Below are 13,062 nucleotides of genomic sequence, written 5' to 3'. Positions count from 1 at the left end.
GAAATCTATCTTAAAAATAAAAAAAATATACATATACATTAGGATAATTACGTTTAGATTAAATTGAGTAAGGCTATTTTGGTACACAATTTTTGCTAAGTGTACTTTTGCCAAGAGAAAATTTAAAAATAACTTTAGCTTCTTGGGAGAAACTACTTTTTTTCAGCCTCTGAAAAATAACTTATGCTTCTATTCAAAATTATTTTTTTCCTCCTAAAAGGCCAACCACTTCAAATTTGAAAAAAAAAAAATAAAACACTTTTTTGGAGGAAAAAACACTTTTGACCTTGAAAAGCTTAACCAAACATGTTATAAGTGCCCGTTTGGTCATAAAATTTGATGGAAGATTTTTCCAAGAAAATTTTACTTTTTTTTCAAAATCAGTGTTTGTACATAAAATTTCCAATTTTCACTTGAAGATGCATTTGAAAATTTTCGAAAATTTGAAAAACTGCAAAAAGCTGTTTTTCAAAATTTTCACTCAAATCACTCACAAAACTTAAAAAAAATCCAAACTGAAATTATGTCCAAACACAACTCTAAATTTCAAATACCATTTTCATTGGAAAAATTTTTTCACCATTTTTTCAAATTTTACAATTCTTATGTCCAAACGCCTACTAAGTGTTGGTTGGAATAAGTAATATAGTTAAAATTAAAATAGTTATAAGAAAAATAGTCTTTTCCCGCAAGCATAAGTCGTTTTATAATTTTTGATGGAATATGTTTTTCTTAAAAATATCCTCTAATAATCAAATACCAAAAAATGATTTCCACAAGAATTTTCATAAAAAAAAAAGCTTTTGTCATACCAAACACATCCTTAAACAAAAACAAAAAAGGGAAAAAGAGAAGAAAAAGGGAACAAACGCTGACCAGGGCTCTGTTTCCAGTGATAAAATCATAAAATAGTGAGTGAACAGTTCATAATTAGAAAAAAATAAAAAGGGGCGCAGAAAAAGATCGGAGGAACAGGGTTCTTAATTAGGGTTACCTTTGATCTCTGCTCCTCTCTCTCTCTATGTACGATAAGTTAATACTTCCGCCAAAAGATCGTTCTTCTTATCGGGTCGCAGTCAGATCAAATTAGCACATTTTATTAGGGTTTTTGGATACTGATAAGTCGGCGAATTTGACTGTTGTGATTTGATAATAAAAATCTCTATTCATCCATTGGATTTAAGATTTATATTTGTTTACCGAACCGAATTTTTTTGCATTTGTAAATATGCGAGGACAGCAGAAATCAAAAAGAGTTACTTGGGCTTCAGATGTAAACCTTTGTCAGGTAAAATCTTTATAAGGATCCATAATTTTCCTCATTTCTTCTGTAATTATCTGTCCAATCCCAGTGTTAAATAACCAAAAAAGAAAGAAAAAAAAATTGAAAACTAATGAACTCAAAGTGTTGATAAACAATTTCGTTTTGCTCAAATTCGAATGAAATAGGTCCAAAATTGGAATGGATTTTGACGACGTTTTGCTCAAATTTCATTGTTTTTGTTGTTGGATTTATCTTTTAATCCCGATTTCTCAAATTTATCATTGCTAGTTACATTAAAATTGTTTAGTTTTGAATGGTATAAGGAATGACATGGCATTAATTTCTCAGTACTTTCAACTTTGTTTCAGAAGTCATATGTTTAAGGCATCACCAGAATTTATCAATTCTGCAACCGAAAGCTAATGTTAACATTTTGAAAGCCAAACTAGTTCGGAGTTGAGGGGTAATTGATTGATGTATTTATTGAATGATTGATGGAAAGCTAATTTTAGCAGAAAGAGATAGCTAAATAATTCAGTTTAGTTTGAAACCAAAGAATCCAGTAATATGTGTTGATCAAAATTTCTCAAGTGTACTCGTCCAAAAAATTGAGGAGAAGAGAAAAAGTAGATATAGTCTTCAGCTTTAAGTGCTTGGTCACAAAATGGTCTTCAATTTTAAGTGAAGTACTACTTTCTAAATTTATTCTACTTTGCTTCTGTATGCTTACTTTGCATGAAGCTAATCACCGCTTAATGGCATAAATCAATACAATGCACGAGTTTAGTTAAAAAGAGAAAAGAGGAAACAAGTGAACAGAGTCTTCTTCTTCTTCCTGGTTAATGATGGTGTCTAATTAGCTTTTGTGCACATTGACTACTCCACTAGATACTCATTCTCCCACCGACGTAGTTACTTGTTAACTTCACCAACCAAGGTTTAGATACATACGCTAGCATTCCTGACTAATTCTCTTGTTGTAGAATGTTGACAAGTTTTGATAATCTACTATCAGAAGCTAATATCAGTGAAACATGTAAAGAACCTTTAGGGAATTCCTAATATATCTTAAAAGATAAATTATTTGGGTGTTGAAATGGAATCAATCTAAATCGAGTGGGATGTTTGAGGATACATATATCTGGCCCCAATTGTTTTGGGTTTGAGGCGTAACTGTTGTTGTACCCTTAAAAGCTACGTGGAGAAAATTCCTTCTCAGATGGTTCATGCTGGTTAAATTTACACTTGATAGTCACAGAACTTAAAGATATCTCCTTTTCCATTAAAAGAATTGAAATAATAAAAAAGAAAACAAAACTTAAGGATCACCATTCTTTCCGAAAGTTAGCGGAGAGCATAGACGAGGAGAAGAAGAGGGAGAATAGGGAGTGCTATAAGAAGGTTAAGAAGGAGGCTAAATTAGCGGTTTCGGCAGCCAAGACTGCAGTGTTTGGATGTCTATATGAAGAACTCGGGAACAAAGGCAGGGATAAGAAGGTGTTCAGGCTAGCCAAGGCGAGAGAGAGGAAGGCCCGAGATTACGACCAAGTGAAGTGCATCAAAGATGAGGAAGACAAAGTTTTGATGGAAAAGACACTTATGAGACGAAGATGCCAGACGTACTTCTAGGGATAGGAACATTGTGCTGGGTGAGTTGGAACACCCTGAGAGCAATCAAGTTTTTGGGTATTGTAGTGTATAACAATTGCGGAGGTCGAGGGGGCTATGCGTTGAGTTGCTCGGACTTTGGTGCCGGTATCCGATACGGGGACGGATCCTAGTATCAGATTCGACAAAATCTAAATTTTAAGATTTGGGTGTGCGGATCCGAATATGGATACGGGTGCGAGGATTCGGCTAATAAAAAATAGAGCTTTAAAAATTTGTAAATTTTGAGAGATATTCTGTGAATAACTTACATGAATATTTTCATTCTCCAAGATGGACATTATTCTTTCATTCTCTTAAATCTGTTTTATTTTTGATTTTGAGAAATAAAAACCTTAGTTTTTCTCCCAATTTGTCGATGGACTCCGGTCAAAGTGTCCAAAGTCAGTTGTCCGAATTCGGGACGTATCCGCTTCCGCTCCCGTCCCCATCTCGTATTGGAACAGGGACGACACCAAAATCAAAGAGTTTGCTTAACTTAGGCAATGCGTAAGATGAGTAGGGGAAGAGAGACGGGGCCAAACAAAATTCCAGTAGATTTGGAGGAACGGGGGCGTGGCCGGCTTGGAGTGGCTTTAGGTTGTTTAATGTCATTTTTAGGCCAAAGAAGATGGCCGAAGAGTGGAGGTGGAGTACGATGATTATGTTGTATAAGAACAAGGGCGATATCCAAAATTGCAATAATTATATGGGTATCAAATTGTTAAGCCGTACTATGAAGTTTGGAAGAGGGTGGTGGAAGTGTGGGTGATGAGTGTGTCTATTTTCGAGAACCAATTCGGATTCATACCGAGGCGTTCTACTACGGAAGCTATTCACCTTATTAGGAGATTGGTGAAACACTATAGGGAGAGGAAGAGGGACTTGAATATGGTATTCATTGACCTAGAATAAGCATATGACAAAATCCCTATAGAGGTCTTGTGGAAATTTTTTAGAGGCTAGAGGTATTCTAGTGGCTTATACTAGGGTGATAAAGGACATGTATGATGGAGCTAGACAGTGAGAGACTCGGAACACTTTACTGTTATGATGAGTTGCACCACAGATCAACCCCTAGCCCGTTTTTATTTGCCTTGGCGATGGACGCATTAATGCGGCACATTCAAGGAGAGGTGCCATGGTGTATGTTATTTGCAAATGACATTGTATTGATTGACGAGACGCAAGTTGGGGTGAACGCGAGATTGGAGGTTTGGAGATAGACCCTGGAGTCTAAAGGTTTCAAGCTGAGTAGGATCAAGACTGAATACTTGTAGTGCAAGTTCAGTGATGTGACTCATGAAGCAGATGTGGACGGAAGGTTTGATACACAAGTCATCCCCCACAGGGGCGGAGCTAGCATAGGGCTTGCGGTTTCGGTCGAATCCAGTAACTTTGGTCCATATCATGTATTTGTCTTAAAAATTCATTGAATATATATAAATTGTTAATTTAGAACCCAGTAACATAAACGAAATAGAATCTCGAAACCACAAACTTTAAATCCTAGCTCCGCCTCTTATCCCCAAGAAAGGAAGTTTCAAGTACCTTGGGTTAGTGATTCAAGGTAATGGAGAGATTAACGAGGATGTTACTAATCATATTGGTGCGGGGTGGATGAAGTGGAGGCTCGCATCCGGTGTTAATGTACCACCAAAACTTAGAGGTAAGTTTTACTACGCGGTGGTTAGACCGACTATGTAGTATGTGGCTGAAGGTTGGTCTGTCAAGAACTCTTACATCCACAGGATGAAGGTAGCAGAAATGAGGATGTTGAGATGGATGTGCAGACCTATCAGATTAGATAAGATTGTGAATGAAGTTATTCGGGACAAGGTGGGCGTGGCCCCATGGCGGACACGATGCGGGAAGTTGGGCATGTGAAGAGGAGAGGCACTGATGTCCCAGTGAGTAGATGTGAGAGGTTGGCCTTGGTGGGTTTGAGAAGAGGTAGACATAGGCCAAAGAAGCATCGGAGAGAGGTGATTAGGCAGGACATGCCGCTGCTTCGGCTTACCGAAGATATGACCCTTGATAGGAAGGTGTGGAGGTCGAGGATTAGGGTAGAAGACTTGTAGGTAATCGTGCGTTTCCCTGTCCAAACCAGCAGTACTATGGTTAGTCTTGTACTTTCCTATTTTTCGTGAGTTTCTATTACTGCATGTTGTTTCTTCCGCTTTGGTTTGTCTTGTTATTTTGCTGATGTTGGATTAGTTGCTACTGCTTCTTTTTGCATCTTTCCTTGTGCCGAGGGTCTACGGGAAACTGCCTCTTTACCTTATTAAAATAGGGTAAGGTCTGCGTACACACTACCCTTCCCAGATCCCACTCATGGGTTTACACTAGATTTTTTGTTGTTGTTGTTGTTGTATAGATAGAAACTTGTTGATAAATACATGCTGGCATCCCGTATATGTTAGGTTACCAGCAATGAGATTGACATATGAAGGTGGGAAAGACAGAAGAGCACAAGGAGATGAGTTTTCATTAGTTCGATCATGCTGAAATGATGTTTCGCTTTAAAGGGTCTCAACTATTTTACTTTTGAAGTGGCCAGTAGTCTTGTGCATCAGTTTGCATTAGGGTTTAGAAGCTGTTGCAGTGACAAATGAACAAAGTAACGGTCTTCCTTTGGTTTGATTTATGGTATCAGAAGTCATGAAGAGTAATCATGTAGCGTGTACACTTGTTATATGTGAAGAAGAAGAAAAAAAAGGTCCAGTTAAATACGACGAGTATGATAGCGTTATCATAGTCTTAGTGTTTTACAATGTAAAGGTCTCACATCGAATATAAGTTGAGGAAGATGGGTAAAAGAAGCACTGGGATGGGGGGGGGGGGGGGGTAGGCGTGAAAAATATCACTGACAAGCCAAAACACAATCAAATAAAAAAAGTACCAATGATAAGCTTGGTTTGGGAGACTCAATTTTCCACTTACCGGAGAAGAGTAGTGGAAGCTTATATTGGTACAGATGCTATGTTAGCCACCAATTCTCATGCATATTAGGTTGAAACCATTTAATCTAAAAAAAAAACTAGTCCCCAAATTCTATTGCAACAAGTATTCATGAGAGCAAGAAAAGTTTGTGTTAATGATCTCTGAGATCACGTGTTGCTTGTCTCGCTGCTATTGAAGTTACCTTGTCTCTTTTAAGTTTGTCCTAGACTGCTATTTCATTCAGATCGTACTTCTCTAATGCGGTAATATGCAGCTTTCTGTTTCTCTGGTTTGTGCTTTGTCTGTTTCCTCATCCTTCGGTTAGTCAGGGACTTTCTTCTTTCCTTATCTTCCTTTGTGCTTTATCCTTATTTTTTTTTGTTACGGGAGTTGGGAAAGGGAAGTAGTGGGTTTCAAATTTCTTGTTTGAGTTGGGCTATAGTGGGAAAATCGCAGTCGTCCGCGGAGGCGAGAAAGAAGTGTCACACTTGCTCACTTAGGTTGATGATTGAATAAACGGATGAAATTGGTATGTAATTACTTAAATTTGGTGGCATATTTGAGTGAGGTTGTGTAAGTGCATCACCGTCGCTCAAAAAGCCAATGCAGTAGGTCAAAATGTAGGAACAATGCAGTAACAACAGGAATTCCCATTTTGTTTTATGCACTTTCTTGCTAGGTCAGAATCTCACCTCAGATCTTCTATGGTATTTTCGTCTTATATGAGATTTATTAGTTCATATTCAGCGATTTTTATGGATCAGTACCTGTATTTGAATAATGATGTGTTCTGGAACCTATCTTAGTCAACCTTTTCTCTGAATAGGGTATATATGTGTTGATTGACTGATGTTGCTGAATTGATTGCTTTTCTTTCTAATAGGATAATTCTTTCTTTTAATAGGTAAGACTTTTCCTTTCTGAAGAATCCCCTGCCCAAGTTGGATTAGGAGCTCAAGATCACCTCCAAGCAAAGATATCATGGCCTTTGCACGCAGGTGTTTTGGTGTCTGATGATAATTTACCACCAGGCTTCGAAGGTGCACAGCCTGCAAGCCTCTGGAAGAATAAATTAGCTCAAATCCCTGTGATCAAATGGACTCGTCCTCCCTCTGTGAGTTTTTTTTTTTTTTTCCAGATAATACTTTATTAGTAAGCACTATTTAGGGTATCATTGCAGTAATAGTTATGAGTTATGACTCTCCTCATGAATGAATTAAAAAAAAACTCAGGGTATTGACTTCTGCAGTTTGACTTATTATAATGTCTAAAGATGAACACATAGGCTACTGATCAAGGAGAAAAAAGAAACCATATAGTCTATCCACTGATCAAAGAAGTATAGTCTATCTGCTACTAGTTTGAATTTATAATCTGTGTGCGAGGAGTTTCAGAATTTGAATTTGCTGTGGTATTAGTTAGTAAAAAGACAAATGAGGTGCTTATTCTGATCCTGCATGTTAACAAGGCTGAATGGCTGAGTTGTATAAACTATCGTTTCGATGTAGAGAAAAGATTGCAAAACAGAAAGAGACTTTCTATTTGATTATTTTGAAAAACAACCCATCAAAAAAGTACATTGACATAATTTTTTTTTTTTAAAAAAATAAAAAGATCTTCCCTTACTCCTTTTAAATCTGCAGTGCCAAAGTATTGGAAGTTCCAGGTACATAAACAATTAACAAACTAGCAAACTTCCAAAGTAACCATCCCAAGTCTTTTGCTGGACGGAGTATACCAAGCAAGCCAAAATCAAATCCTTTGTCTTGCTGAAACCCAATATTTAATAAGGAAAGACTCTCACAAAGTCTGTCTTTAGACGAGAAATTCCGAAGTAAAATCATTTCTTGCATCTAGAATGATAATGTCAAGCTGGCGATGCATCGAAGACTGCAACAGATAATTTTTGACCAAAAAATTGTAGTATCTTGCCACTCAGATGTAGAAGAACTCAATGCTAGTACCTGCATTGATCAAAAGGTGTGGCATTGACAGCTGTGTGAGAAATTCCAATAATTAGGAAAGTTTCCTTAGTCTAAACTTTCCTTAATTCATGTCGGTTAAAATTTTCTCATTTCATGTAGTTTACATTTTCGTTATGTCATTTTTGTCTAAATCTTTAAGAAGCCCTCTTATATGATGTTCCCCAACTCAATTGAATAAGAGTTTTGTTTCTTCCTCTTCCCTTTTCGTGGCTTCTTCGTTCTCCATGACTAAATTGGATGTTTGTGTTGTCAACCAGAGAGTTATTCTCTCTGTCACAATTTGTTGGTGCCATCTGATACCAACAAATACCAAAAGTAACCTTCTAGGGTCTGCAACAAATCATGTCAGCTCCTAGAAGAGCATCTCATTAAGGTCATAATGAAGTGTAAATGTTATAGGCTTCTAAATATAGAAAGGTGACAGTGTTTCTTGAATGACGAACAAGAAAAGAATGCCAAACAAATTGGGATAGGAGTAATGTATAAGTGGGGGATGAAACTAGAAAGACGTTTCTCCAACCCATACAACAACAACTACCTAGTATAATCCCGCACAGTGGGGTCTGGGGAGGGTAGTGTGTACGCAGACCTTACCCCTACCCTGAGGTAGAGAGGCTGTTTCCGATAGACCCTCGACACAAGAAGACGAAATGCGACGATAGAATAATAACAACATAACCAGAAAGAAAGTACCAGCAGGCCAAGAATCAGAAAATATATCTGGAAAAGCAATGTCAATAATCAGTGCAGTGACGAGGTCCTAGAAAATAGTATGAGCACAACATGAACCTCTAGCATACTGAAACACGACACTAACCGACTAGACTTACACACAGAGCGGAGCAGGAAAACGCTCACTACCTACTAACCTACTACCCTAATGTTCTCCCTTCATACCTTCCTATCAAGGGCCATGTCCTCGGTGAGCTGAAGTCGCGCCATGTCCTACCTGATCATCTCTCCCCAATACTTCTTTGGCCGCCCTCTACCTCTTCTCAGACCCGTCAAAGCCAATCGCTCGCACCTCCTAACATGGGCATCTAGGCTTTTACTCTGCACGTGCCCGAACTACCTAAGCCTCACTTCACGCATTTTGTCTTCCATGGGAGCCACGCCCACCCTGTCTGAATACCTTCATTCTTAATCTTATCCAACCTCGTTTGCTCGCACATCCATCTCAACATCCTCATTTCTGCTACTTTCATCTTCTGGATATGGGCAATTTTGACTGGCCAACATTCTGTCCTATACAACATGGCCGGTCTAACCACCGCTCTGTAGAACCTGCTTTTAAGTTTCGGGGGCTCCTTCTTGTTACACAAAACGCCAAATGCTAACCTCCATTTCATCCAACCTGCCCCTATACGGTGCGTGACATCCTCGTTGATCTCCCTGTTCCCCTGGATAATCGACCCTAGGTACTTAGAACTTCCTTTCTTGAGATGACTTGTGAGTCAAGACTCACGTCGCTGTTCACTCCCCCCGATTTCAAAATGATCACTTGTTTCCTCCTAGGTAGCCAATTGGAACAAATGAGTCAATACTTGGATACAGCTTCCAATATACAACTTGGACATACATTTTTTCTGGCAAGTATACACCACTTGGATTAGGTCAGATTTTCATTTTGCATTCTACTCGTTTTGACAGAGGCTATGAATTGCTAGATTTCTCTACAAAATGAATCGCCTTTAGAGCATATGGATAATGCAAATACTAATGTAAATTCGGTACAAAAGAATTTTATCTCGAACACATATAGCCTCCACATTCCTCCTTTAACCTGCTAACCGTTCCCTAGTAATAATGTTCTTTTCTTATTAATTCCTCATCGAACAGAATCACATGATTACCTCTTAATCCAGAGAGTATTTCTCTTTGAATCCTGATCAAAGGTACCATAGAGAAATGCTGAGGAGAGTGGAGCATGGATCTAAGAACTCCGTCCTTCTACCTTATTAAAAGAAAAAAAGAACTCCATCCTCCTACAAAATCCAGTTGGGATGACCCTGATAATACAAAAGGCAGCACAAATATTGTCAAAACACCAAGATTCCACATTACATCTGAGACATTTCGCTAGATGTTTAAGTACCGGGAGAAAATTGGAAGCATTGACCCTAAATTATGTTGATTAACAAGAATGGAAGAGCAGAAATTAAAATGAAAAGTTGGTAGTTTACTCTGTGTGTGGTATTTATGTGTTGTACTTGAAGTTCTTTCTTGTTTTCCCGTGACTTTGTAATGTTGAGGCCACATAAACATCAGCTGTTGAGAGAGTATATGTGTTGGAATTAATAGTTTATCTCAAGCAGTATTGAGGGGAAAAGAAAAAAGAAGAAAGGAGTCATGTTATGTCAGATTGTGGAACATTTTTTTATTTATTTCAAGCAACATCGGCATATTGTTTCTTCTTTTCCGTTTTTCCCTTTTTCCTTCTGATGATATAGATTCACATTAGAAATGCGAGCCCCCCCCAACCCCCCACCCACCCAACCCACACACACACACAAACAAAAAAAAGAAAATTAAAAAACAGTTCCCAAAGTTAAAACATAATGGCGAAATTGTCCGTTTGTGGACCCTTAAGCATGCAACTATGCAGCAGATAGTCATGGTATCAGTGTATTAATTTCTACACTGCCCTTCATTCTAACAGTTTGTACTTGCTACAAAATGGCGAGTGGTCGCCGGTGAAGAAAGCAATGAAATGGAGGTTCAGGAAAAACGGGAGATGAGAGTGCTTGAAGCTATTTATCCACGCGAATCTTCCATTCCTCCAAAGTATGATACTTCAATCTCGTTGGAATTTTTCTATTTCGGTTTCTTTCTTCTGATAATATTTTGCTGCTTTTTTTTCTTTCTTCCTATTGATCTCCGTTTAGTTCTTGATGTTACTTCTCCTAAAATTGGCTTTTTACTTTCACGCAGTCCTTCAATGGTTCCTGGAGAAGAGACTCTTCATAATGAGCAGAACACACCTGTTATACCCATAACTCCTGTTGAAGAGGAGGAAGTAGCAGATCCATCATTTGGTACTGTGCTACCTTCGAATGCAGTTAGCTCAAAGGGGCAGGTAATGCAGTCTGGAGTTCCCTTGTCCAACAAAAGTGCCGGAAATAACCTTCCAGTCCCTGGAATCTCATCGGCTGGAGTAGTTCCTGAAGTGGAGCCTGATGTTGTAGCAGCAGCTAAGGCTGCTTTAACTGCACTCATGGCAGACAATGGCCAAGGAAATCTGATTGACCATGAGCTGCTCATAAAAATTTTGAGTGATCCAAAAATTGTTGGACAATTGGTTACACAGCAAGGAGTAGGCACCAGCTCCCATAGCGTGCCACCTACAAGTAACCAAAATATGTCTGCTGCTAGTAACATGCCCAACCCAAGGCCGCAGGCATCAAGTAGTACTGCTCCACCTCAGGCTGTAGTCAGTCGAGCTGATCCATCTTTCGTTCACACTGGTAGAACAGATCCTCCTGCAGTTCACGTCAGTAGAACAGAACTAGTTATGCCCTCGGTGGCAGGTGCTTCTAATGGGCCCTTCCACTCTGCTCCAAGTAGGATAGGACCCATTCCCAGTTTGAGGCCTCGTGTACCTGAGGTCGTATCAGCTCCTTTACCTTCTGTAGGAGCTCCAGTAGCATCCGTGTCAACACCTTCTTCGTCTATGTCAGTACCTGTAGCTAGGGACATCAACTATTACAAGAGTCTCATTCAGCAACATGGAGGGGAAAGTCAAGAAACATTGCCACAGTATAGCAACCGAAACAACCAGCATTTAGGTTCAGTTCAAGAATCAATAAATAGCTCTAATCTTAGAGATTCAAAACCTAAGATAATGAAGCCTTGCATCTATTTTAATAGTTCAAAGGGATGCCGCCATGGCGTGAACTGTGCGTATTTACATGATGCATCCTCGCAACAGAGAGTTGGTAGCTTGCCAGAGGTGCAAAATTCAAAGAGAATGAAAATGGATAGGGAGATTACTGGTACATAGTAATGCAGTTGGCACTTCCGTGTACATTATTTTTTTCTCAAAAGGAATTGCTTGTTGCAGCTCGGCCATTTTTTTAAACCCTTTTTACCTTCTTTCTTTATTCCCTACAATGAGCCAATTTCGTTAAATACTTACTTTAGCAAGATATGTCGGGTTTTTGCCCCAATTACTTTACAAATCAGTGATAAATTCCTTCTCTTTTCTTTTTTGGTACTTTTATTATGATGCTTGATGTCCAATTAAGTTATTTTTTTATAAGTTAATGTGTTCTAGTGGCTGGCCCTAAGCATTTCGAGTCTTCTTTGCAACCCCCCCCCCCCCCCTCAACCCACTCAACCCACAATCATTGTGGAAATTTTATAATGCTACCCATTAGACTTGTAAAGTACCTATAAAGAAGTTGATATAAACACATGTTTGACATATGGGGGTAAGGTGATCTTTTAGCACCACGACAAAGTACCTATAGTTAATTTGACTAATGTTACTCGAGGTGTGAAGTGGTAAGAATTAGGCAATTTAACCCTTCAAACTTTAGAGTTCTCTTGAAGAATCCAACATCTAACTCGAGGTGTCTTAGCAAATGAAGACGATAGGTAGGTGGAGTAACACGAAAATTCATAGTTGGACACTTTTGAAGTATTCAAATATTGATAGCCATAATGTACTTATGTAGAAAAGTAACTAAATACTACACCAAGTATAGTTAGTAGATGGAGGTTTTGTTCCTGTTGGATGAACATATCTTAGGTTCAGCAAATCTTGACAAAGTAGTTGGCTTAGATAGTGTAATGTCTTAGTTACAGAACTTCACAAGAAAAAGAAAATGGAAGGCATCAAGAAATCTGAGAAATTATAAGTGAAAACCAATGGAGAGAAGAGATTGCAAAGGCCTAATAAATTTTAGTAGGTTATCTCTTATATTTCATGTTATTAATCTCACTTATTATGGTTGTGATTCTCTTTTAAATTAATAAACGTTCTTTTAGAGTTTAAATTCTTTTACACAATCGACGTAAAGAAGTTAGACTAAATTATTTGTCCGGATTTAAATAATATACACCGACAATATAATTTTTTTTTTTTACACTTTCGTAACTTGTAACTCACGATAGTAGGCTAGCTACTGTTTGTATAGGATTACCAATGAATATCTATAAATCGTCAATGTAGAAAACTTAAGAGAAGAATTTACCTAAATAGTCGTTCACCCTCCTTAAATT

General features: G+C 38.2%; 1 protein-coding gene across 1 annotated transcript; it reads left to right on the top strand.

Moving 5' to 3' along the window:
- Positions 1-881: 881 nt before the first annotated feature.
- Positions 882-12,045, top strand: LOC109216966 (zinc finger CCCH domain-containing protein 6). The gene is made up of 4 exons (XM_019381189.1): positions 882-1,288; positions 6,759-6,968; positions 10,499-10,623; positions 10,771-12,045. The coding sequence occupies exons 1-4, from the start codon at positions 1,229-1,231 to the stop codon at positions 11,837-11,839; spliced, it is 1,464 nt and encodes a 487-aa protein (XP_019236734.1). The 5' UTR covers positions 882-1,228; the 3' UTR covers positions 11,840-12,045.
- The last annotated feature ends 1,017 nt before the right edge of the window (positions 12,046-13,062 follow it).

The sequence above is a fragment of the Nicotiana attenuata genome, unplaced genomic scaffold (genome assembly GCF_001879085.1).
Source record: "Nicotiana attenuata strain UT unplaced genomic scaffold, NIATTr2, whole genome shotgun sequence".
In the NCBI taxonomy this organism is placed as follows: Eukaryota; Viridiplantae; Streptophyta; class Magnoliopsida; order Solanales; family Solanaceae; genus Nicotiana; species Nicotiana attenuata.
This window is presented reverse-complemented; position numbering and strand designations above follow the sequence as displayed.